Source organism: Polypterus senegalus, chromosome 9 (genome assembly GCF_016835505.1).
Source record: "Polypterus senegalus isolate Bchr_013 chromosome 9, ASM1683550v1, whole genome shotgun sequence".
In the NCBI taxonomy this organism is placed as follows: Eukaryota; Metazoa; Chordata; class Cladistia; order Polypteriformes; family Polypteridae; genus Polypterus; species Polypterus senegalus.
This window is the reverse complement of record NC_053162.1, coordinates 126590005-126616909: the sequence shown is the minus strand read 5'-3', so window position 1 is coordinate 126616909 and position 26905 is coordinate 126590005. Positions and strand designations below refer to the sequence as shown.

The 26905-nt window shown below is 38.6% G+C and overlaps 1 protein-coding gene across 3 annotated transcripts in view; it reads right to left on the bottom strand.

Moving 5' to 3' along the window:
* Window positions 1-26905, bottom strand: part of LOC120535748 (probable G-protein coupled receptor 162) — a 55175-nt gene that overhangs the window by 27643 nt on the left and 627 nt on the right. For 2 of the 3 annotated variants that reach the window (XM_039763784.1, XM_039763785.1), the window contains exons 2-4: window positions 25327-26729; window positions 24434-24760; window positions 23897-24081 (exon numbers count right to left, since the gene is read on the bottom strand). In XM_039763784.1, the coding sequence (XP_039619718.1) occupies window positions 23897-24081; window positions 24434-24760; window positions 25327-25726 (912 nt within the window). In that variant the 5' untranslated portion in view covers window positions 25727-26729. The remainder of the gene's footprint in view (window positions 1-23896; window positions 24082-24433; window positions 24761-25326; window positions 26730-26905) is intronic. The other variant, XM_039763786.1, reaches the window with a different exon arrangement.

Genomic DNA, 26905 nt, shown 5'->3' with positions numbered 1-26905 from the left:
TTTCTTGGCTTTTCTAACTATACTTAGTGTTGAATACTTTATAAATTCTTAGCTGGCTTGCAAGTTTCCTGTCCATTTAAAATCACATTCGAACTTTGACACTTTCTTCCGTCCATCTGGGTTGAAATGCTTAAGAATTTTATCCATGCTATACGAGCACCTGAAATCTTCTGGCGTCTTCTTGCAATTCCAGTTTCTTGTTAGGTGACTTGGGGTGATCATTCCTTAGTTTGTTTAGTAACATGTACTTAATTCTTAACATTCAGATAAAAGTTAACGGCTCACCATTCATGAGCTGTGGTTTTACTTTGACAGTTAAAGCTTTTAGTGCTTCTATTTTATGTATTACACAATTAATGATGTACAATACTGTTATTAATTACATAAGCTGTTTTATACATTTTATACATATACAGCACAGTGCAATCTGAAAGTGCTATCAAGACAAGGTGCCACTTGGTTGTAGTTGGACATACGAAACAATGTATTGGAATGTATTAGGAAGACAGGCGAATCAAAATAAATACATAGACCTCAGCAGAAGAGAAAGTAAATGACATAACAAGAGCAACCATGGTTGTAGACAAGTGTGAGAAGAGGCTATACATTTAACAGTTCCAGAAAAAAATACAAAAAAAGGAAACAGTCAAGTGTGGGCATACTGGCTTCAATGCATTTATGCTTTAGTTTTTCACATAATTTAGCTGCATTGTGTTTGTGAGATACTTAGTGATTTAAGAGGGTGAGGAAAATATAATTCCTGTTTTTCTCTTTGAAAGAGTACTTAGAAGGAACTAGGGGGGTCTGGCAGTAAATGGAAACCACCGATCGTCCACTCATTTGTGAAAAGCAAGTCATTATTTCAAAGGATTTTGCAGCAGGTTGTTGACTCATATAGCACTATAGTACCTAATATGGTTGTTTTGTCAATAGCTTGCAGACTCCTTACAGGGAACAAAATGCTATAGAAACAAATCGTAAACATAAAACTAAGAAAATGGCCTTTACAATCCGGTTTATGTCTTAAAAATCTATTTAAGGACCTATATTTTTTAAGTCACATTAATGCTATCAAGAGTGTAGGTAGGAAGTATTTGCTTGAGAATTTATGTGTTGATATGGGCTGAATACAATGAGAAAAGTCCTGTCACAGGTAGTCCATTTTATATCTATATAGATAGGCAAAATATAAACTCACTATTGCTTAGAATAATTTAATTTGTTCCTTAGTGCTGATTATCACAAAATAAAATGTTCTAGTGCTATTATTTGAAAAATAACAAATAGAAGGAAATATAGATTATATTTAGTTTATCTACTCTCTATACTGTATATAAAATCCTAAGCCTAAAAGGGCAACGATTTTGTGCAACAATTTTATGTGACCTTTTTTGTCACGCTTTAAATCTGGCTTATTTTGAAACCTACATATATATGTTTGGTATCATTCTTTTCAGAATTTATCGAAGTTTAATGTGAATTTGTTAGATTTTCACATTCTTATTCAGTTTTTAAATTATAAACTAAAAAATATCAAGAGCTCACATCCTGCAAGATGAGATTTAACCATGCCTGGGCCTGAAGTAAAAAACAAAAAGGAGGACAGCTGCTGAACCTTCTTTTAAATGTTTCAAGCGTCATGCGAGATGCAGATTATGCAGCATGTCAGCAGCAAGCCAGCAGCTGATCGAGCAAAGAGGAGGTAAAAAAAAAACTATATTTGTTTCCCATTGTATCAACATTTAAGAGGGGGTTTTGGAGGATCGACTGCATCTCCTTGGGGTGCATTCAGCCTCCCTCTTCACAACGCGAGCAGCAGACTGACTGCAACTGGGGGTTGGCCGCTGAAGGTGCCTGGGGGGCTTGCCCCCTAGTAAAAAAATAAATGTATATGCACAAATCCATCTATACATCTTATCAATTTCAGTATTGTAAACTGAAGCTTATACAGTAACTTCAGTTAAAATATGACCCTTCGCTGTCACAGAATGTACCACATTAACTGCCTTCACTCACACCAGAGTATTTACTCATCAACCCACCATGCATACATTTTTTGAATGTTGAAAGAAGCTAGTTTGGATAGATAGATAGATAGATAGATAGATAGATAGATAGATAGATAGATAGATAGATAGATAGATAGATAGATAGATAGATAGATAGATAGATAGATAGATAGATATGACTTTATGTCCTAAGGAGAAACCTACTGGTTACTGAAGCTAAAGATATATAGAAACATTATAACAAACAACAACAACTCCCCTCAAAAACACATAAAAATTATAACAGAGTAACACTTGGTTAATGATAAGACACTAGTCACAGTGAGACATTATAAATGTGGTTTGACATGGGTATAAGGCAGCCCTGGTAGTGTTTCTTGACACATTTCGGCTGAATAATTCATTGACTAAAAGTACTTAATGATAATGTGTGTCAAAGAGAAGATGTGCAGCATGTTCATAATGGCCTTGAGTTGTGTCATTATTCTCTTCTTCGCTACTTCCTCCGGTGAGTCCAGAGTGTATCTCTAATCTTTCTAATTAGTTTGTTGAGTCAGTGGGCCTCTCTTAAAGTGATGTTACTAGCCCAGTACATTAAAACATAGAAAAGTCATACATGTCAACACAGAGAACATGTAAAGGATGTCACCACTCAAATTAAAAGAATGCAGTCTTTAAAAAAAAATGCTCTGCCCTTTTATATATGTGTGTTACGGTTACTAATTCAGTTCAACTTGTCATTATGTGAACCAAAATGTTTCTATAGCAGACTACCACCTTCATGTCCATTATTTGAATAGTAAAGGGGCATAGGTGTTCTTTGTTGTGGTGAATATCAATAATCTGTTCTTTGGTTTTGCTGATGCTGATTTGCAGACAGTTCTCTTTGTATAAAGAAACATTGGATGTACATTGGAAGACAGTTGAAAACTCTGCACAGATGGTGGCTGGGTTGTGAATTCAACTCCAGCCATGAGGCAGCTGTGCCTACAACTGTATAGCCCGGGCTGTGTGTTCCTGTATTTATATCTATATATTAAATTACTTGTGAAGTATAGGAAACCCCCTTGAATGACGCTCACACATGACTTCAAAGTGCATAAGGACACAACATGAGGGATAGCAGTGTTAAATGCTTTGAAAAGGGAACAGAGATACCATCAATTAGTCCCTTAGTGGTCACAGGTGAACTGCCCCTCCTGGGAGCAACAAAAAACAGAAAATGTGTGAGGTAATCAGAACTGATGTATGACAATCTGAGAAACAGCAGCCGAGACTGGAGTGAGGGGTCATGTGGCTCAGCTGTTTAAGCATAACTAGGACAGTTCTATACTGTAATGTGATCAGGAGATTTCTAGAATAGTGCCACAAATGCATTAGTCAGGATGGGGACTTTTATAAAGGACTAAATAAAGGAGTGCAGGTTTAATTAATATTGAAAGTAGTAGTTTCATATTCAGGATGGCAAGGCAGTGCAGTGGTAAGTGCTGATGTGTTATGGATCCAGTATTCTTGGTTTGAAGTTCGCACCCAGACGTTGCTCTTGTGGAGTTTGCTTGTTTTTCTCCATGTCTGTTTGTCGTACAAAATTTCCTGAGTAAAGCTGGGTAACACAGCAAGCCTACATATATAATATACATGTGAGAAATTGCCTTCTGACCAGGGCCAGTTTCTGTCTCACACTAGATACTACTGCTTCCAGTCACATACTTACTGTAGATATATTAAATTTACTCCCATTGCTCAAGTTGTTATCACGGTGAAGCCTACATTGACAACATGCTGAGTTAAAAAGCCTAAGACAGATAATCTCAAACAACATTCTGTAGGTACTTGTTAGGATTTTGCAGGGGTTGTGGCTTGTGGCCAATAGAGAGAAATAGCTACTCCATCATGAGCTGGCTCTGCTCCTGGATCAAGCAGTGCCTAATACACCGGGAGATGCCTAAAGGGCTAACCTCACTTGTCATTCAGACCTCTGTAACTTGCCAGTCTAGACTGTTAGAAGAAGTACTTCTACTCAGGGTCCCTGCATGTTATTGAACTCCTCATCTTGTCTTGGAATATCATCCTAGCTATTTGTCCTGTTGTTTTGGTCACTACCCAGACTTTGTGACCATAGTTAAAGATGAATATGGACACTGGTCATTAAACAAATTCTTTTATTAGGGGGACATAGCTTCTCCTCCTCCTTTACAATATAGTATAAGATTAGAAAAACTGTATGACATGCAACAATGATCTAGGACCCTGTCACTCTTTCAACAGTACAAATGTGTAGACACTTTTACTCTCAGAAGCCCTTCCTGACCACAACTTGTTCTCGTCAACTTTTATGATGTGCAAGTAGGCCTTAACTCAGATGGCACAGCTATAAAGCTGACACTGATTTTTTGCCAAAACATGGCCTCATGCAAAACAAGCTTATGGATAACCTGGTTTCTAAAAAGATGTTTATTATAGATAATTTACAGCTTCGGCACAGCGCAATAAGGATAACAAACTACCAATCAAACTGAGATCAGGCTGAATGTTCCTCCTAATCATGCCCCTTCATCTGTGTCCCACATTTCCTATGTGAGCATTAAATTGTCCCGTTAGGACTCATACATATTGCGTTTTTGAGGGCCAAATTTACACTGTCTAGATATCAGAAATACTCTGAATATTTGCTAGGTGCATACATGAAAACAACAATGAAAATGTTCCTTTCTCTAATACAGAGTTTCTTTGAGATGAATGTTTGCAATCCAGCAATAATGCCAACAGTACAGAATTCAGCCACATGCTTGTGAGTTTCCCAAGATTTGCCTGTTGCTCGTTCTGTGAGGAAACATTATTTCAGGGTACATTCATGCAGATTCACTCATAAAGAGTTTGTCTTTCTCACTCTGAGGTGCATAGTATAGTGCTGTTTATGCAATTCATATATTTAAGCCAGGAAGTCCCTGCAGCTGTGATTCGGCAGCGCTAATATCTGTTCCACTGTGCCCCCAACCACACATGTATACCACACATATAATCAAGTTACTATTTTTTTGTTTCTTAAACCTCCTGCTGTTGGTTAATCTCCATCTCCCTTGAGATCATCTAGGATAAAGTGGGAGTAGAGAGGAACAGAGGAAGTTACTGTATATGAAGCTTCAAACAAGAAAACACAGTGATCCTTAAGCAGGCATCAAATTACCCCCTTCAGCTAACTTCAAAAACAGAATAGTGAATACAATATATCAAAGCAACTTCATCTCTACACCAGAGTACGCACATTTACTGAAATTAGATACTGATGCTGTACTGTAGCAATTGATTTTGCCAGAGCAAAACAAACTGATTTGCAGCTTTTGTAGACTGCTGATGAATACACTTCTGTTATACAGTACATGTATTCTTGGGTATAGTGTTGCATTAGCTTGATAAAGAGTAAATGTGGTAATAATAACCTGTAAAACTAATACTGTATACGGAATGTGAAATGAGGAACAGATACCTTTTATGCATACATGCATCCATATACAGAAAAAATTACATCAGACTTTAAATTATCATCTGTTTGCTCTAGAACAGGGGTCCTCAATCACGGTCCTGGAGAGCCGCAGTGGCTGCAGGTTTTTGCTCGAACCCAGTTGCTTAATAAAAAACACTTATTGCTAAAGTAACACTTCTGCTCACTTTAGTGATTTTGAGCCCTTATTGCCTTATTTTGTCTTAAACAGCTATTTTAATTGCTCCTTATTATCAATAACATGCAAATGACAAGAGAGAGCAGCATTTCTCCATTTAGCTTATTTACATTTACACCTGTGTGTATTTATCTGCACTATTGGGTTTAATTAAATACTTGGAAGAAAAATGAAGAGAAAAAAGTGAAGGACTGAGAATTACTCGTCCATTTTAGCCTTCAAATCATTTGCATGATAGAAAGGGAAAGAAAATCTAGGATATGAGAATGACCTGACATAGCAGAGTTAATTTAATTTCATAGCTTGTTAGTGCTTTATTGGCAAGAATTGCTTTCTATTTAAGCAACCAGGTCAGAACAAAAACCTGCAGCCACTGCGGCTCACCAGGACTGGGATTGAGGACCCCTGCACTAGAAGTATGTTATACTATGGGCTTTTTTCTATTAGAAGGGTTAAGATTTTAATAACCTGGAAAAAAAATTGAAAATATGGTTCCTGTTGATTGGGCCAATTCAGGTAAATGGTAAACCCAAATGTATAGATTTTATGCTAATTAAATATTTTTCATCATAGTAGCTTAGTTAAGTGTGAGATAGTAAGTTTAGGAAAGTAATACTGTTAAGAAAAAAAATACATAATTTTTCTATTAACCAGCTCAAGAAATAATAAATGTAGTTTTCCATCCTTTTAGCTGATCTTTAACATAAGTTTAAATTGCTTCAACAAACTATACAAATTGGGGGTGCTCTTCAAAATCAAAATAACACGAAGGAGGCCTAAGTATAGAAAATGTTGTGTTTGCTTAAAAGAAACAATGGAAAGATTAAAATGGGGGAGAACACAAAGTACCAAAGCAACAACAACAACCCAGGGCATCTGCTTCCTTGCTACACAGGACTCTCTCTTTATTTCTGCATCTCTCTTACTTTCTTCCTTTTGACTTTGGCTTCTGCCACCCACTAGTGAGCATTTCACTGAAACTCTCCTCCCATCTCTAGAGTTAGTTTATGTTCTACCAAGGCCAGAAACACATTTTGGGGTTATGGGTGGCCCTACAGAATATTTGCTACAGATATACACTTGTCTGGAACTAACCATCTTACACAAGCTTTTAATTTCCCTTCAATGGCTGGGTGTCACCCAAGTAGGCTGTATGAGGTTTAATTTACTCTCTTAAATGGACAGCATGGTAACATACTGCATACATTCCCACATGGGACTGTGTCTCTTGCCATAAATCCATGATGTCTGACTTTCCTCCAAAGAGATCAATTGGTCACACAACAGATAGCAATAAAAATAACAGAGAGAGAAATACTATCTAGATCAGGGGTGCCCACACTTTTTCGGCTTGTGAGCTACTTTTAAAATGACCAGGTTGAAATGATCTACCTACATTAAAAATGCTATATATATATATATATATATACACACATAGCATTCGAAGTGTGAATCACAATCTGATTGTATAGATGGTTACCTGTAGGTAACGCGTGTGGTTGGTCTGCGAGTCGGCAAACATTCGCCATGGGTGCCCTCTCAGTTGCGAGAAGCAGATCATAGAATGTTACATAGTTAACTGTCAAATAATGGAAAGAGTACACGACACGTGTTTCGCCGTATTTTGGGCTCATTGGGCCTACACACTCCACTGCACCCCTCAACGGGGATCGAACCTCGGACGTCAGACAAAAGCACTGTGATTGTGATATTGTGAGAAAAAAAATCCTCTTCCAATTCCACATCCAGCCCATACCCTCCCCAAACAATTTTAGTCGATATAAATTGGAAGGCTAACTAGATCACAGCCGGAGTTTTGCAGTAGCTCGCACGTTTGATCGTGAGTGCAGGATGACCAGTGTGTTAGAAGAAAAGAGATCTCAGAGTCGCCACCCTGTATGTCAATCAAGTGGCAAATGCCATAGGGAGGATATATGATAGACTAACATTTAAAAAATTTTTTTTGAATGCAACGTGATCTACCTGCACTACCTTTGCGATCTACTGGTAGATCGTGATCGACGCATTGGGCACCCCTGATCTAGATAATTATCTGTGTTTTTTTAAATAAGATTTTTATATGTACCAGCCTATATCTTGTTGTCTTTTGAGGGTAATTATTTAGCCAAAGGAATCTTTTGGTTTAAATCTGGTCATGTAATGAGATGCAAAAATATGTTTTCAAAAATGGTATCTAGAGCATAATTAAAAGTAAAATGCATATGCTGATATTAATAGCCAAATTAATGAACAAGTTAATTCTCAAGAAAGCAAGGGCAGAATCTACTGAGAAAAAATCTGATATGAATAGTAAAACATCAAACTGCAAAAATATGTAAATGATAATCATATAAACCTTTACTTTTTAAAAATATAAATGAGTTATTCAGGCACAACAAATAATCTGTAAGGACAGGCTACAGAAGTAATTTGTTGATAGTATTCTTTGAGTTTTCTACCACAAAAGTTTCAACGTGGCAGTCATTTAGCTAGTACGTTTATCATACATGCCTTCACTCAGTTTAATGGCTTACATATTAGGACATAACGAACAAGCACCTAGTCCTACCAAGTCTTAAACTTAGATAAATCTAACCTCAGATGACAAATAAAACCTAACAGATGTTGCCATCACATTCTTATACTACCTTAATCTAATTCAGGGTTCCAGGGGTTTTATGTAATTTTTTTCCAACCAAAATAAACTTAAGAAGCTGGGTGTACAAAGTATAATCTTTCTGCTTCCGTATCTAGGTACTGCTTATCAAGTGTATTTGATTATTTGAAGATTAGTTGATGCTGCTACCTCGACATAAAAGCAGACACTTTAGAAACTCAGACTGAGGCATTCAGATTTGTGCGAACACCAAGCCAAAGACAATATGCATCTACAGTAATACAAAAGAAATAAACGTTGCTGGGAATCAGTCTGGCAAGGCTTCAAGGCTGTCTCATAACAATTGGAAGTCTGTCATTCCACTCAGAGAAGGATTACTTACAAATGGAGAACCTTCCACTGCTGCTCTTCCCTGGAATTGAATCTGAAAGATCAGACTGTATGATGTTCAGAGAAATCATAAGATACCCACAGATGAACATAGGGTTCTAGAGACCCCCATCAACATTGTACAAGAAAATGCTACAATATATGAGTTTATAGTCTAAAAAACATTAAAAAAAGAAAATCTTTCATAAAGTAGTAAGCAGATCATAGCCACTTCTCGTACAAAATAACATGGTAGAGTGTCTTGGGTTTGCAGTGTTACATTTGAATGAATCACAAGTTAGCTGAAACAATCTTGTCTGGAAAAGTGTTGCCAAAGTGGAGTTGAGTTGTATTGTCATTACGCAGAACACTGTGTTTGTCAAAAGCAAGCATCATATAATCAAAAGAGCCTCGTATAAACCTTTAAACACAGTGTGGCAGGCCAGTATTTAGGGATTGGTATGCTCTTTATACCGGAGTATTCTAAAAGAGAATATAAAGCCGCTTATATTACACTACTGACAGGTAAAGCTTGGCTGAAATTGGACGTTGATCCCAAATCACCCCAACAAATGCCAAAAGAAAAGAATTGTGCTTTTGGAATGGCCAACTCAACACTCTGATCCAAATGAGATGCTGATGCAGGGTGTTATGAGTATGGTCCATAAATGAATGCACTCAAACACCAGTGATATGAAGCAATATTGTAAAAGTGAGTGCAGCAAAATCCTTTTAATATGTTAGAGATTAAACATGATTACTTGAGGTTATTGTTGTTAAAAGTGGTGCTACTGAATCATGGGGAGGACTGACGTTTTCACACATGACTCTTACTTGTATAGGCAGCTGCCATCCCAGCAATCACTGGGCACAAGACAGTAACAACACCTGGACAGCTATATATCTAGTAATATAAAGCAATTTACAGTAATAAAAGATTGCATGGCTAGTGAGGTATAAACAGGAAAAAAATGACAAAGAGATGACACAAGAAGGGGAAGGCCAGCATGGACCTCAGGGAGAAAGAGAGACAGATTTTTTGCATGTCACTGTGGGAACACAGGGTTGCTACTCTGCCAAACTTGACAGAAAGAGGTCTTGGCATTAAGGAACTCAGCATATACTATTGATTCATGACTCTTTAAGAGGGAGGTTTTGCTTTGGTTTACCTGCTCTTTTGTTTATTTTTTTGCGTGTTTTCCCTATAATCATCCCTCCTTTGTGTATATAAATGTATATAAATTAACATTCTCAGCTTTTCAAAATGGAAGGTACAGCGATGGAATTGTTTCTCACAGCTCCAAGAAGCTGGTTTTGAATATCAGCCTCGTCACTATGTATGTGGAATTTCACACATTCCCCCATTGCCTACGTGATATTTACTCGGTTAATAGGCAGTATGAGGTGGGTGTAACAGAGCAAGATGCAGAAGACAGGACAATATGGAAAAAGATGATCCGCTGTGGCAACCCCTAACAGGAGCAGCCGAAAGAAGAAGAAGAAGTAAATGTGGGTGTGTGATTTGAAGTGAACAGTAATGCAATTGTTACTGCCTGGCACCCAGTGTTGTTGTAATTGACTCTGGCTATCTATGACCCTTAAAAATTGCTTAAACTTACCTTTGGACAGCTTTAGCTCTTCATTCAGCACTGGAGAAGTGCCGTGGGATGGCAGATAGTGATTACAGCTTCTCTATACTAGGATTAATTACGGCTTGCATTCTGTAAGCTATTTGATTTTTCTCATGTATTGGATAACCTGTTTATTATGATCATACTCTACATATAAAAGCAGAGGCAATTCTAGACTATTAATGACATACAGTACTTATGAACTAGACGCAGGGGTGTCGTACTCCGGGCTTGGAGGGCCGCAGTAGCTGCAGGTTTTCATTCTAACCCTTTTCCTAATCAGTGACCAGTTTTCACTGCTAATTAACTCCATTTCCCTTCATTTTAATAGCCCTGTTTTTAAGGATTTCGTCCTCTGAATTGATTCCTTTCTTCATTAAATGACAGCCAAACAGAAATGAGATGTGAAATGAGCCAACAGATAACCAGCTGAACTGGGATTTCAAACTCCAACCAATCTCTTAATGACAAGCCAATTCTTGCTGGTAATTTAACCCGTTATTTAATTCCACGGCTTGTTGCTGCTCTCATTCTGCCACAGCAGACATTTCCAAAGCTGTTGATTTTTTTCTGTTTTTTCTTCTCTAATAACACCATCAAGATGGTTTGGTGACCTGAGAGATTAACCTTACCGAGACTTTCACCTTTCTTTATTTTCAGATATTGTGTGATGGGCACAGATAAGCTGGTCATGTGGCAGCTCGTTTTGTGTCTCATTATTGTTTGGCTGCTAATTAAGGGAAAAGAGACAACTAAGGGTCCTGAGTCAAGTTAATTAGGGTTATCCTAACCCTAACCTAACCCTAACCCTAAAGCAAAAGAAGTTAATTAGCAGCAAAAACTGGTCACTAATGAAGAAGATGGTTAGAATGAAAACCTGTAGCCATTGTGGCCCTCCAGGACGAGTTTGTAAACTAGAGTGATAATGTTAAACATCCAACTAAGTAACTGTGCAGGAGCAAGTCAAACATGTTGACTAATAAAGAACAATGCAGGGTAGACAAAGGCAGTGACAGTTTTGCTTTTCTTAAAGGACCATCTTATAGTGCAATTAGTATAAGTTATAGAATGTTCTGTCAGGGAACTGGCAGATAAACGTTTGAGCAAGAAGCCAGAGATGCATTTAAAAAAACAAACAAACCAAAAAATATACAAATATTAAGTGAAAGATATAAAGTGAAAAGGAAACTGAAGCCCAGTATGAGAGACAATAATCATCACGACAGCAAGAAGGTCAAAACTGAAAGTACACGCTAGAAAAGAGCACAAAGATAAACTTTGAATACTCCAGTGATTTTGTATCCACAGATCTGATGAGGATTTGCACTCATAGCTGTCCTTTTATCCCGTCTTGTTGATTATGCATGGATCCCGACATCAGAGGCCAAAGCTGGAAGTGGACCTAACGATGGAAATAAACACTGGCAGCCTTGTAGGACCCGAAATCAAACCAAGTCATGACGCAGAATACAGAAGACAGCAATGAAAAATTCAAAGGAAATCAAAAGCTGTTACTGTGCTTCCAGACAGTAAAATAAAACAAATACTCATGTTAACACATAACAACTTAAAGTAGGAATTATTGAATATATTTCATTTTTTAGAACAATGTGGGAAAATGTTTTATCTCTGATTTTTTCACTCTTAAATTAACCTTTTGGTGGGACTTGATTTTTCTGGGCTTCATTGATCCATTCATGAAAACCATATTTCCTTAGGCTGCCTGCAAATACTGTAACCAATAATCTCTTTAGTGCTTAGTGAGCTAGTCAGTCAGAGACACGTACACGCAGGGGTGATTTGCACTGCAGTTCCCTTCTTCTAACGGATGTGGATCAGGCTCTCAATTTGAACACTACCACACAGCTTTTATAGTCATAGTCAATCATTGGAAAATGTGATCATATCGACTTGTTTTTCACACGTTCATATACAAAAACCACGTTACTTCCAGAAGCAATCCGACTCAGTTGGGCCCTTGAGCAAGGCCCTTAACCTGAAAATTGTTCCAGGGACACTATACAATAGCTGACCCTATGCTCTGACCCCAGGAGGTCATGTGAAAAGACAGTGTGGTATATCACAGTTTTAAAATTATGTGAACAATTATTATATAAAATAATGATTTTGTAATATGATTGCTACAGTATGTGATATTTTTTCCAAAAATGTAATTGCTTTGTATATATGATTGTGAACATGTCTATGTAGAGAGATTGTGTACATGACATGGAGCTAGAAAGGGCCTGAGACAATGTTCAAGTACAAAAATTAAACATAAAATACAAATATTACAATATTAATTCATTGCTGAAAGGGAAGGAGAATGGTGTCCTTAACATGTATTGCCTTTCTCACCACCTGTATATACCTGTGTATGTGTATCTCTCCCAGGCCTAGCCTGTTCTTCAGCCAGTCAGCCTTCAACTAGGCTCTCATCCAGACTGTAGATTTAAGATAACCTTGACCTTAGTTGGCTAAAGAAAACCTTGGGGCCCCTTCTACCCCTGCTCCTGGTATCGCTTTCTGTGCCAGTGTTCTCTTTGATTATGGCAACCTGTACTCTGTGTAATCCTGAAAGGTTCTGGGTCACCATCCTGCTTAAATTGCTCAAGACACAGCACAGCATAGTCCTATCTGTTCCCCCTCAAGCTCAGATACCATCTTGTAGGATATTTCTCTTACTGCCATACCTCAGTTAAGAAGGTTAAGTGGTTCCTCCTTTTACAGAGAAGATTCCAATTAGCAACCTGATGGTCCTTTGGCCATTGCTTTATGGCCTTACTACTTCCCAGAGTAGAGGATCAGTGAGTGTTCGCCTACCCAGTTCACCTCCAGCGTATCATCTACTGCCCCCTAGTGGCTCCTGCTTTCCCACACTGCCATACAGATGATCCCTGCTTTTGTCAGTTTGACTTTCTTTTTTTTTTGCTTAAAGGCTTTTAGGATCTTCTCCTGCCCTGTGCCTTCGCTCAGCCAAATAATTTTTGTGTATATTAAATGTAAACGAGTTTTTACAATATAATACAATCTAATACTATACTACTAAAACATCTTTTAGTTCTTAAGCTTTCTAAAGAAAAATTTGGGAAAATTCCGAGAATGGATTGCAGTTGAATTGTTTGATAACTAAACAATTTTATGACAGGTCTTGGCATTTTTCAGGAAACCAGTTATGCTCTCAAGGGACCTCACATACAGGCCTAGAAAAGCTAAGCAAGATGGGTGGCTGTGTACAATATGTGTAACAAAAAATGTTTATCTAAACATTTCTGAGAGGCATACAAATCTCTGACAAATTAGTGGTCTTTTTATAGCTCTCTAAACTGTCACCAAAAAATGACTGGTATCTACTTGTCTTTTTTTAACCTGTAAGTAAACTGTTTTAATTGAAATGTGTAAACTCTGCATGCGTCATAAAAATTATAGAATTGACATCAAAAGTGGTATTTATAGCCTTTAACCAACGTAAATACTTTAACAGTTTGCAAGTAAGTACTTAATTAATTTGCGTCAGTACTGTCAAATATGCAGGTGTGACGCAAAGATCTTTAGGAGACAGAAATTATAAAGCACAGGAATGAAAGGAGATCTGTGCAGCCTCTCAAATGGCTAAGACTTGCTTAAGCTAGAGATAATACTTTTGTATTGAGATGTCACTTGTCATTGTTCTTACAAAGAATGATGAATATTTTGGTAGGAAAGGTATTTCACGTGTTGATCTACAGCTGTCGAGTAGAAAAGGAATCATTCTTTAAAACTCATTACATTCTGAGATATTCTCTGTCTCATGGGCAACCATTTCTCTCATTTCATGCCTCCTCCAGCAATACTGCTTATGGCGCTGGCATAGTTTCAAGTAAAGCACATCAAATGCACAGAAAACTTGCTCTCCTCCTCTTGGATTGTTCTTAGTATTACTTATTATACAAGCAATCTAAAGCTGCAAATATTTTTTTTTCTGTAGGGAAATATGATCAAACAAAGCAGCTACACAATTTCGTGAAAGGCCCATTAGGGAAAGTGAATTAAAATCACTACACTCTGGAGAGCTCCTTGTTTACACAGTGCACAGATTAAAAACTGAAAGCAGAATAACCAATTGAATACAGCTGCACCGATAACAATAAGGCAATAATAATTTTAATCAATTCACATAATTGCCATTCAAGGATAAAAATATCAGTCACAGGATTTTTACAGTTGTAACAAACAAGACAAGTTTATTTAATCAAAGTCAAGCAATATATCCACAACATAAAAAACAAATTATTCTACAAAACAAACCCAGTTTCATTAACTAAATAAAAGTAAAAAAGATGTATCCTGCTAATCTAATCTATATATATGTATATATAAAATCCTAAGCGTAAAAGAGCAACGATTTTGTGCAACAATTTTATGTCACTTTTTTGTCAAATCGGGCTTATTTTAAAACCTACATATATATGTTTGGTACCATTCTTTTCAGAATTTATTGAACTTTAATGTGATGTTGTTAGATTTTCAGATCCTTATTCCGTTTTTAAATTATAAACTAAAAAATATCAAGAACGCACGTCCCAAGAGATTTAACCACACTCAGGGCCGGAATTAAAAGACAAAGAGTAGGACTGCTGCTGTACAGGCTTTCAAATGTTTGAAGTGCCACGCGAGATGCAGATCACGCGGCACAGCAGCAGCAGCAGCAGCAGCAGCAGCAACTGATCGAGCAAAGAGGAGGTAAAAAAACATGTATTTGTTTCCCATTGTATCAATGTTTAAGAGGGGGTATCGGAGGAGCGACCGTGTCTCCTTGGGGTACGTTCAGCCCCCCACTTCACAACACAAGTGGCAGAGAAGCGAAGAGGCTGGCGTGTAGCGCAGACCATGGTCGGCGAGTGAAGCGAGCAGGGGGCGAACACCCTATTTTATTTATAAAATCACACGGCACAGCAGCAGCTGATCGAGCAAAGAGGAGGTAAAAAAAAATGTTTTTGTTTCCCATTGTATCCCCGTTTAAGAGGGGGTTTCGGAGGAGCGACCGTGTCTCCTTGGGGTACGTTCAGCCCCCCTCTTCACAACACAATTGGCAGAGAAGCGAAGAGGCTGGCGCGTAGCTCAGGCCTCTGGCGAGTGAAGCAAGAAGGGGGCAAACACCCTATTTTATTTATAAAATTATGCAGGTGGTGGGTGTAACGGAGCAAGATGCAGATATGCATAAAAGATGATCTGCTGTGGCAACCCATAATGGGAGCAGCCAAAAGAAGAAGAAAATGAAGTATCATGATTTCCTTCAGCATCAGGGGACAGTGCTGGAGTGAGTCTGGCTTAACTAAAAATAGTCTTATTTTAAAATATGGTACCTAAAAAGTTTCATAAATTATGGCCTATTGTCTAAAGTTTTAGATCATAAACCACCTGACCGCTGGTTCAGTCCGTACTTCTGTCTAATAGTGTGGTCCTAAGCATGTTACTTAACCCATTGTACTATAGCTGTGTACCTCTAAAGAGCCCTGAAATGGTGTTGTTAAATACCATCTATAAAAAGTAAAGTCTCTTTGAAAATGCAGATTTGCCTTTATTTGATTTCCCGACAGATAGGTCAACATTTATATACTGGCAAATTATGTTTGTTTGACAGCCACAAGCCAGATTCTTTCCACTGCCATTTAAAATTTGACCCTGTCTGTCCCGATCATTCCCTGCTAAGCCTATGCCCGACAACACTAAAGTATGCCAATTTTATCATTTTCTGTATCTCTCCTACCTAATGAGTGTTTAACTGTAAAGAGGTGAGGGACAAGCAATTACAGCCAGGAAATGCAACGCAGCCCATTCAAAATTAAATTGTCACAACTTAGTCTTCCTCAATTTACATTTAATTCAAATGCAGTTTTTCAGTGCCACTATTAATAAACAAGTTGATTTAGAGTGGCCATGCACACTGATAGAACTCCTCTCAGTGTTTGCGTTATGTGCTGTAAAACCAGCGTCAAGGTAAGGAAGGCCGGGCTTTTTTAGTGTAATAGACAAATTAGCCAAAGTGCCTGTTTACTCTTGCTAAGCACGTACTTTAAAGAAGACTCATCTCAAGCAGACGGCATTCATTTTCTGCCACAGATGAAAATTAGCAGGCTGTGTAGCAAGAAGGACAGCGGACCAAAAGATGAAGGGAATATCAGGAGTCAAAACCAGGAGTCAAATGAAAAAATCGATTCATGAGACAAAAATCAGAGCTTTAAATCCTATCCAAAAGATCTGTTACATAGAATTTACAAACTAAAAATTATTTGCAAAAGATTTAGAAAATGGGTGGCACGGTGGCGCAGTGGGTAGCACTGCTGCCTTGTAGTTAGGAGACCAGGGTTTGCTTCCCGGGTCCTCCCTGCGTGGAGTTTGCATGTTCTCTCCTCCGACAGTCCAAAGACATGCAGGTTAGGTGCATTGGCGATTCTAAATTGTCCCTAGTGTGTGTGGGTGTGTGCCCTGCGGTGGGCTGATGCCCGGCCTGGGGTTTGTTTCCTGCCTTGCACCCTGTGTTGGCTGGGATTGGCTCCAGCAGACCCCCGTGACCCTGTTGTTAGGATATAGCGGGTTGGCTAATGGATGGATGGATATCATTTGAAATTACATCAATCACACTAAAATGAATCTAAAAGCACAACATGAGAACAGAATTGAATGCAGAACATTCCAAAACCTAAATAAATGCAGAAAGTTAAAAAAATAAATGCAAATATGAACAAGGAATCCATAACAGTGCATTACATTACAGAAGCATTTAAAAAGGCTAATAGGAAGACATCTTGCACACTAGAGTACGAGTCAGCTTATGGTTTTGCTGTATAACACATCAGGTTTGGATCCACCGTATGAAACTTGCTTTTCCTGTTGTTACAAGAAGAACATACAAACACTGGAACAAATTTAAAAAGGGCTACTGGACTTAGTCCAAGACTACAAAGTAAAGATATGAGTAAAGAATTAACAAGTGGAATAAAGATTGAAGGGGATTAATCTTTTTTTCCTTCAAAAATTGAGATTAATTAAGGATGGATGCCAACTTTTACTTTAAAATCCTTCATCAAGGACAGTATAGTACTGGCAGAAGCTGGTAAGAATACATTTTACATGGCATTTCTCAACACAGAGAACTTTAAAGACTTGTAACAAGTTACTCACAGTAGTATGGTGAAATATGAAGAATTAATTTAAAATCTAAGAATACTTTTTTTGCATTTATATAGTGCTTTTCTCACTACTTACAGCGCTCAGCAATTGCAGGTTAAGGGTCTTGCTCAAGGGCCCAACAGAGCAGAGTCCCTTTTGGCAGTTACAGGATTCAAACTGGCAACCTTCCAATTGCCAGTGCAGATCCCTAGCCTCAGAGCCACTACTCTAATCCAATCTAATTGAATCCAAATAATACTTTGCAAACATTACGTGAACAGAAGTTGACGATCAATCATAGACTGAGTGGCCTGTTCTCATCAAAACAACTTATATGTGCTTATGTAATACGATTCCTGAAGGCCCGTTTTATACATTGTCTCATTTTTCCACATAATTACTACTGGCAGATATATAGAATTATAGGAATATATGACACATGCTCATATTTATCATTATCATACATAAGAACTACGTTTTTTTCATTTTAATATGCATTTATGGCTTTTCAGATTTCAATAGGAAATAACATCCATTCCTACATTTTCTGGAGCAATATTTTACATTGTAAGTTCACTGCAAGCACTGGGCACAAGGTAGCAATAGGAACTAACAAGATTCCAGTCTTTCATGTGGTAAGCTTGTGCTTCTACCACATTAATAAAATAATAATGCATTTTATTTATATAGCGCCTTTCCCATGCGATACTTTAGGGTCATCTAATATGTCTTCAGTGCTTTGATAAAGTCCCAGGGGTACCGAGAGCACATTCTAATTGCAGACAGTGATTCACATGATAGATGTACCCAGGAACTTGGAGATTTGAGGCAGCAGCACTAAATGCTGTGTCACCATGCATCCTTAGATAGTTTCTTTTATCCCATCAACAAAATAAGTCAATAACTACCACACACTATACCTCACTCATTCTTCGTTACAATGCTGCAGTAATTTAATTGTCTAGAGTAAAGCTACTTGAGTCTCTGACATGAAATCACCTTAGTGTTATGAATGGCCAGCTTTAAAAATTCTTGCGCCATTCAGGAACTCTGAAATCATATTTTGCATTTTTCAATTCATTGGACATCATTTTAAGTATGCTAATGTATTTTTTCATCTTTCTGCATCAGCATTTTGGTATTTAATGAGCACAATCACTTTGCTAGCAGTTGCTACAATGTCACATGTAAAAAAAAGGTGGGCATCGGACATTTCCTAATCAACCGAGTTTGTGGATAATTAAAATGTGCTAGGGTGTGAGTCTCTCTCAGTTTGAAGTTCTGTCTAAAGAATCTTGTACTTTGAATTTGGACTTTGAGTTAGCTTTCTGGTTTGTGTTAGAAAACAGGTAAGGCTGGTTTTTGATTTTTTGTCCATGTCTCATCTTCTGTTCCCTACATCAAAACAATCTCTTACTCCCACTACAGTGTGAAAAAACTATTTAGTCACTGAGTCTTAGCTTTAAAGCATAGGTTGAGAGCAGGCACTGATGCAGTGTGTTGCAGCACCCATCACACGACGAACCCAAGCACAGCCGTCCCAGGGGTGACACCTCAGCGCCACACTAGTTCGAATGGAGGGGAACAGTGTGAGGTTTTTGTTACAGTGGCTGAGGTGCCAATCCTGCCACCAACCCACTACTTTTCCCTGCAAGGTGGAGGAGCTGCTTGCAGGGCTGGATGCGTGCTAACGTCTTACCAAGGACGAAGCAATTGCAGGTTAAGGGCCTTGCTCAAGGGCCCAGCGGAGTGGAATCACTTCTGGCATTTACAGGATTCAAACTGGCAGCCTTCCAATTGCTGGCGCAGATTCCTAGCCTTAGAGTCTTAAAATCGCTTTTTTTTTGTCATTTATTTAAACAATCCTTAAAGGAATACTCCACCCAAAATTATACCTTTTCTGTTATTTATCAGGTGTTGTTTGTAGTGATGTAGTGTAGTGGATGAGAAAAATTTTAATTCATATTTCCATGGAGGATGAAGAAAACAAAGTTGACTTTTTTGAGATTTTTTATATCATTTGCCTTTTTTTACAATGGGCTGCTGTCAGCTCCATTTGGAAACCATTGTATCAGAAACTTTGTTGTACATGAGAACAAGAGATAACAAATTTTTCTCAGACATCATTACAGACAGCATGAGGTAAGTAACAGATAAAAATATCATTTCTGGGTTGAGTATTCCATGATGTAAAGTGGTTTACCGGATCTTTTAACTGCTTGCCTCTCACCTCTTGTTTCTTCAGATAAACAGAGCAGATGTGTGCTGATGCGTGAAGATTACAACAGGCATGTCAAACATGCGGCCCGTAACAGAAATCTGTGTGGCCCGCATGACAGATCCAGGTTAGCTCTAAACTTGTACAAAATAATTACCATCGTTTGTGATTTAATCATTCTGCATCTTTGGCGTTACTTATTGATTTTTCTTACTGGCATTATGGTACCGGAAACCTCATCTGCTAGTATAGTTACAGCTGCGAAATCAGCTCCTTGATACCCTAGGCATGACACTGCCCCCCCACCCCCCCACGAGCCTTGACCAAAGTTAATGAGCCGTGACGTCGCAACTGAAGTGCTAGGCTGCAGCAGCCTGGCAGGCTACACTACTGGCTGGGCTGGTGAGACTGGCCACTGGGCAGAACTGACCATCATAAATAGTAATAGTTTGCATATTTTCACGTTTTTTTGCTCTAGTTTTATGTAATTTTGTGCTAATATTGTAACGAACAGTTAGTGCAGACTACAGCTGAAGATCTGAAGTGGATGCGAGAAGTTGGTGAGTTGTTCATTAACAAATTTTTGTGATTTTGAGTTTGTAAAATAAGTGTAGGTCAGGGGGATTTTTGCATATCGGCTTGTTTTACAATATAAACTTTGAAGTAAACTTAGTAAAGTAAAATTTGAGTTTTGGAGGATTTGTTTTCTAACTTGAATCACTTAGCAATGAATTCAGTGAGCGTTTTCGTGATTTCAGTTCACACGAACAGGACTTTGTGCCGTTTACGTCACCATACTCTTACAACATTGAGAATGCATCTGAGAATATCTAAATGGAGCTGATTGAACTGCAGTCAGATTCTATTCTGAAGGCAAAATACAGCGAAGTTGGTGTGCCAGGCTTGCACGCTTACCTGCCACCCTCGTATGTGCAGATCTGTAAGTTGGCATTGAGAGTACTGTCTATGTTCGGAAGCACTTACCTTTGTGAGCAATTGTTTTTGTTAATGAAAGCTACCAAAACCCCACATCGCTCAAGACTTACTGTCGAGCACCTTTCATCCCTCATAGAAGTTGCAGCTGCACAAGATTTCAAGCCTGATATTGACAAACTGGTTACTAACAAGAGATGCCAAGTGTCGGGACAAAAACAATAAATCTCACACTGTAAGACTCCTATATAAGCAATGAGTATAATATAATAATATAAGGACCTAGCTAAGAGGATAAGACTCTAATTGTACGCTGTTGTACGGAGATTGTATGGAAATAAATTGCTTTTTTTTAAACATTAAACTTTAATTGTTACATTTTTTAAAGTTTTCAGTATTGGAAGGAAAGCTTCAGTAACTTTGTATAATAGTATAATAGTATTTGCTACAGTGACGCACGTATGGCAGTCGAAGCTGCCCACCAATGGTAATGAGTTTGACATGCCTGGATTACAAGATTACTTCTACCTCAGCACGTCCAGTTCTAACCACAAACACTTGTACAAAACTTTCTGGTTGCAGATTGATTGGTGGCTATAACTGGCTTGATTTGGCCGAATTCAGATACATCAGTGAGGGTTCCCTGCGATGGATAAGCATCCCATGCAGAAATGATGGATGCTGCTAAGTTGTACTTGGGGCCCTCCCATGACCCTGTATTTAAATAAATGGGCTTAAAAAAGCAAATCAAGGAATATTCTTCAAGCTTTGACTACTATGGTTTATTAAGCACTCGAAGGCAGTCTGAAACTGGTAAGTGTTCATTGAACTTTCCACGGTATCCTATGGCAGTTTGGCAAAAACACTTGGCTTCAAAAAATAAACCAATTTTTCTCTGTTTGATGTACTTTGTGTTCTTCAGTATGGCAAAAATAGTTAGATATAAATATAAATTGTAGTATTGATCAGCATTTGCAAAAGACTCATCAGAAAACTGGTGTATAAAGTAAAGTTGTTTGTCGTGTTGCTTACAGTTTGCTGGTAATAATTATAAAAATAAATTACTTTCGCAAACTCACACATTTCACCTTTTTAATACACACAAACAATGAATGTTTGTAACATCTCTGCATTATATAAAAAAATCCTGGGATGAGACGTGACTTTTTCAGAGAAATACTTTCAAGTCCCGCGAAATGAGACTTTGTGCCGAGAGATTTAACCACTCCCAGGGCCGGAAATAAAAGACAAAGAGTAGATGACAAAGTAGAACGTTGTAAAGAATTCAAAAACGTTGGTGCGATACACATGCAGAGCAGGTTAGAGATAATGAAATTATCAAAGTCTCAAAAAAAAATGATAGTAAAGATCATATTAGTGCAAACTAACGGAAATTATTACTCGGTGAAATAACGGAACAGCAAAAAGAGATCGAATATATTGTTCGGATTTAAACTTTAAGTCGGAGACTTGTAGATCGTCTAATTCGTGTTGACATCAGGGAAAAGTAGCATTTCTTCCCAAAGAAGAGGCGTATCCACAAGAATTAAAAGATTTGTTGTTTGGTGAAAGTGAAATCCACAGATGTGAGCAGAAGAGACGTGAAGTGGCTGGCGGGTATCGCTGGTCGGTGGGTTGGCAAGCAAAGCGAGAAGGGGGCGAACCCCCCTAGTACTATTTAGTAAAAGGGAGTTTATTAGGCAGTAACAGTCTGTGAAGAACTGTTTTTATATGAAGCATGTCTTAATATTCAGTAGTAAAACAAAAAGATATTTAACAGGCTAATCTCAAAATCACAGTACTCAGCTCTGCATTAGTTGCAGTTTCCTGACCTGTTTTTGATTTGAGATGATTAATTAAACACAGTTAGGATATAGCGATATTTTGCCTGTAATGTAGTATTGTATTTGCATTGTCTCAGCTTATTACATGCTCAGGATCACCTAGTATGGTTAAGGCGCAATCTGAACTTATAAGCATGTTGTTCATATTCATGAAATTGTAGAGTATAAATATTGTGGGTATTGTTTGGACAGACACAATGTTTACTTGAGATCACACAACACTATGCCGATGGTTGTGCTGGAATTAATGAATAACGCTACAACAGTGCACTTCCAAATGTAATCTGTACAGATTTATAGGAGCAACTTACTTGAAAAGGCGTAAACTTGAAGTGAAACAGATAACTAATGATTGTGATGCTCAATAACTGTTTTCTCATGTATTAAACACAAAAAAGCAAAACACAGCACATTATCTATTAACCCTGCAGAATGCAAAAAAAAAAAATTACATTTATTGAAGAAAAATGTTCAATCAAAAGTAAGAATCAGCCTGCATGATGCAGGATTGATTGCAATGAAAACCTACAGATGTTGTCGCCCTCTGGGGGAAAGGGTTTTACTTTAATATTTTGAATATTGAAATAATATTGAATATTGAAATCTCAACTCAATGTCTTTCAATATAGTATTTAATAGGAAAAGACTTTAATAACATTAGGGACATGTTTTCTAGGATCTTGTTGCTAATGAAAGCGACTGCCACAGTGGATTTCAAGTTCAGTTCTGAGGGTTCCCAATGGCTGTGGATTTTTATTCCAAGCAGTGTGTTGTTGCTGTTTTTTAATTAATCTTGTTGTTTAGTCATTCGGCCTACAAACGTTTCTAAGAAATCCATAAACATTCTTTACGATAGCTTTAAATACGTTTATTTTTCAGTTTTCTTTTCAGTTTACCCTTTTCTACACAGTTTGCTTCCCTAATTGTTTTCAAATGCTGCAATGAGCAGTTCAGACATTGGTGTAAACACAACACTGGATACCAAAGAGGACAATTATTTCATTGCCATTTTCACTCCTCTACTGATTAGCAAATGTTTGATGCAAATGAACGGACACGTGAACATGCACTGAAGTAATTGTTCCTCTTTAGTTCTCAGTATTGTCAGGATTTGAATACAATTCAGTGAGCAAATTCTATAGAAAAGGGTGAACAAAAAATAAAGAAACTTAAGCATTGAACGTTTTGGCAAAAATAGAAATATTTCAGACTATCATAGAATAATAGAATAAAAAGGCAGCTCACTAAATAATGAGATCAGTTGAAAGTAGGAATGACACACTGGATGTGAAACTGGTTTGATTACAAACCCACAGCCACAAGTGATCCCAAGGACAGAACTTAGGAACCATTGATCTAGCATATTTATTTCCTTAATAGATTAAATGATCACAGTTTCCTGACTCTAAGCATATCATAGAATCAGCTTTGTTTAATACTCACCAGTAGAGGAACTCCAGTAAAACCAGTATATAGCAAAACAATAGCAGTCACAAGGCCTGTTGTTTCTCTTGAAGTCTTTCGGGGCTCAGAGCCATCAATAGATGATCTTCGCTGCCCTCTTACATCTTCAACCACAATTGCTGGAACTTCTTCTTGTCCTCCTTTTGGCACTCTTTCTAGTTGATCTGTGAATAAAACCCTCAGCACTTTTCATATAAAGAGACCATCATTCCAGAAAGTCCCCATTTTCTACATTTGCATGAGAAGGCCCAGTGGTCAAAAGCACATCAGCAATTCAGTATTTACTCTATACAGAGACATTTTCAAGGCAAGGCAAGCAATTTAGGAAGCAAATAATATAGTTTTAGGGAGATATGAATTGCAAGCAGAGCACAAAAGCCAATGGATCAGTACATTAAAGGGGAAATGACTGATATAGATGAGGATTATGTAAAATTGGAAAGCGGAATGTCACAGAGAAAGAAGGATAGAAGGTCAAGGGCTAATAATATTGTTCATCCCTAATATAAAGCATACCTGCTTTTCTGATGAGTCTTCCCTTACAGAATGTTTCCAGTAAAGTCAGGGAGCAACAGAAGAGAGCTGTGGCAGTTCCACCTCCCACAAGTAGGGGGAGGCAGAGCCCAAACCCCAAGCCGATGTGTCCAGGAGTGAACCGGCAGGTCCCGTCCTGATAGAAACGCTGGCCTGGGGAGTGCCAACCCAGCGAGGGCAGTGTTGCCAGGACAAAGGCTGCTGCCCAGCCTCCTGCAGCAGAGTGCCAGGCCTGCTTCCTAGAGCGGGAAAGGCGGTAGTTCACCGGCCACTTGACCATCCAGAGGCGATGGTAGGAGATGGAGGACACTGGAGTGGTGGAAAGCAAGGGGGAAAAAATTAAGGCATGTAAGAAACAGATAGAAGGGTATGATAATGACAAAAAAACTTTCTGTCTCTCACAAACCTCTATAGTCTGAGGTCCCAAGTTTCATACGCTCAGGAAATCTTACACTATAGCCCAAAGGAATGCATCCTTGGAGTTGCATTTCTTTGAGAATTTGTTACAGGCCTCTAGTTTTAGGGATTTTTTTCTCTCTAAGACATGTGACTATGCCTGGAATGTGGGAGGTGCCGTGTTTGCAACTGCCTTAGTGATTAATAGCTTATAAGAAAATAGTCAAACGTCATTAAAAGTATGTACTGTACGTTCCTGTGCTGAGGTGAGACCAGGATGCTGGTTCTCTCTTCTGACAGGATTAAGGCCCTTGTTGTCTGAATTCATTCTTTGTGAAAACTCTTGGCAGCCTTAAAAAAAGACAATCCAAGGCACGCAGACAGACGCAAAGAACAAGGAAATGTTGGACCTGAATTCTACGACAGGCAAGCCACGGGTAATGAAATGCAGAATCAAAGGCTGACTGTTTGAAACTTACCAGTGAAGCAAGTAGCCAGAGAAAGGCAGTAGAAAGTAGATACAAATGCCTTGCACAGAGTTTCGTTCCATTTCTGTGGGTTTCCGGTAGTGTGATACGCCTGGGAATTTTGGTTCTGGCCTCCACCATCTCCTAAGTGAACAGCAGAGAAAAGAGCAAGGGGGACGGCTACAGTCAGAACATGGGTCCCGCCGAGGAAAACAAAAAGCAGGTCTAGTGCCTTGTGCTGCTCTGCCCTTGCTGAGATGCCCAGTATTGCCCAGGCATTGCCAAGAATGGAAACAAGTCCACAAGCAATCCAGTAGGGGGCGCTCTCTTGCAGTCCAGACTGCATAAGAATTGAGTGAGGGGATCGGGAAGCGAATGAAGAAGGGACAAGTGGAGCAGTAGAGCGCATCATCTTCTGTATCTGGCTCTTTACTAGTACCTTGCCTGTGTCTGGCTCTATTTTGTGCCGTGGGCCGTCTTTCTCTCCTCCTCCTCCAACTTGCTTAAGCCCTGCTGGTTTGAGTGTCTTCAACCCTCTCTCCCTCTCTCTTGTTGCACATTTACTTTTCGGTCCCTCTGTATCTCAGCTCCATGTTTACAAGCTCTGTTCTTCTTTCACTCTTCGATAACTCTTGATTTTTTTTGGTACCCCTTCCCTAAAGCATCTACTCTTGCCTTTCTGTTTGCTTGTGACTGCCCAAGCACCTTCTTTTTCTTTTTTTCTCACAAATGTCTGCACCTTCGTTGTGATCTCCCGCTTCTCTCTGTTATTTTCTGTTTGTTCTACACACAGTCGCCCTCTTTCTTTTGTTCTCTTTTTGCAGTGTTTCCTCTGCTTACTCTTTGTTCTTTTTTTGTGATCCCCTCAGTAGAGCTCAGTTTACTGTTTCTAGTTATTTTTTTTTATGTTCCTCCTTTCATGGAGTGATTCCAGCAGAGCTTTCTTCTGGATATCACTGTGGCGATACACTCAATGGATGCTGGTTGCCTCTGATCACTTCCATCTCCCAATCTGGAACCTCCACCCTACCAACCTGATGAAATTTACTGACGGACAGGCTTTGAACAGCACCTCATTGGAGAGGCGGCTTTTTATCACAGAATCTTTCACAAGTTTTTAATCATCAAGCGCACAAAAACACTCCAAGACAGACCTTCTGTTTAAAAAGCTGCTGCCACCTCCACCACCACCAACACTGCCTCAGACTCGACAGCAGTGAGGTGATAAAATGTTTTCAAAACACAAGTCCTGAAATTCCTCGTAGCTGTTTGCCTGAACCGTTCATCAAGTGTCAATCCAAGTAATCATTGTTCCTTGATTTATTTGGTGGCCGGCTTGAATCCAGGTTGGGTTGTGACAATGACCTGCATTCATTAGCTTATGCTGTACTGATCAGCCAGAGTATGCAGGTGCCCTGAAAGGAAACAGAAAGACTCTCATTAAGAAATGTTTTGCTATCATGACATTCCAAACGGTGCAATTTCACGCATAGATGCTGATGGGCACTGGGAGCTGTTTTTCTCATGTAAATGCAGATCATGGCTACAACTGTTATGTCTCTCTAAGCGTAATGAAAATTGCATCAAGCAG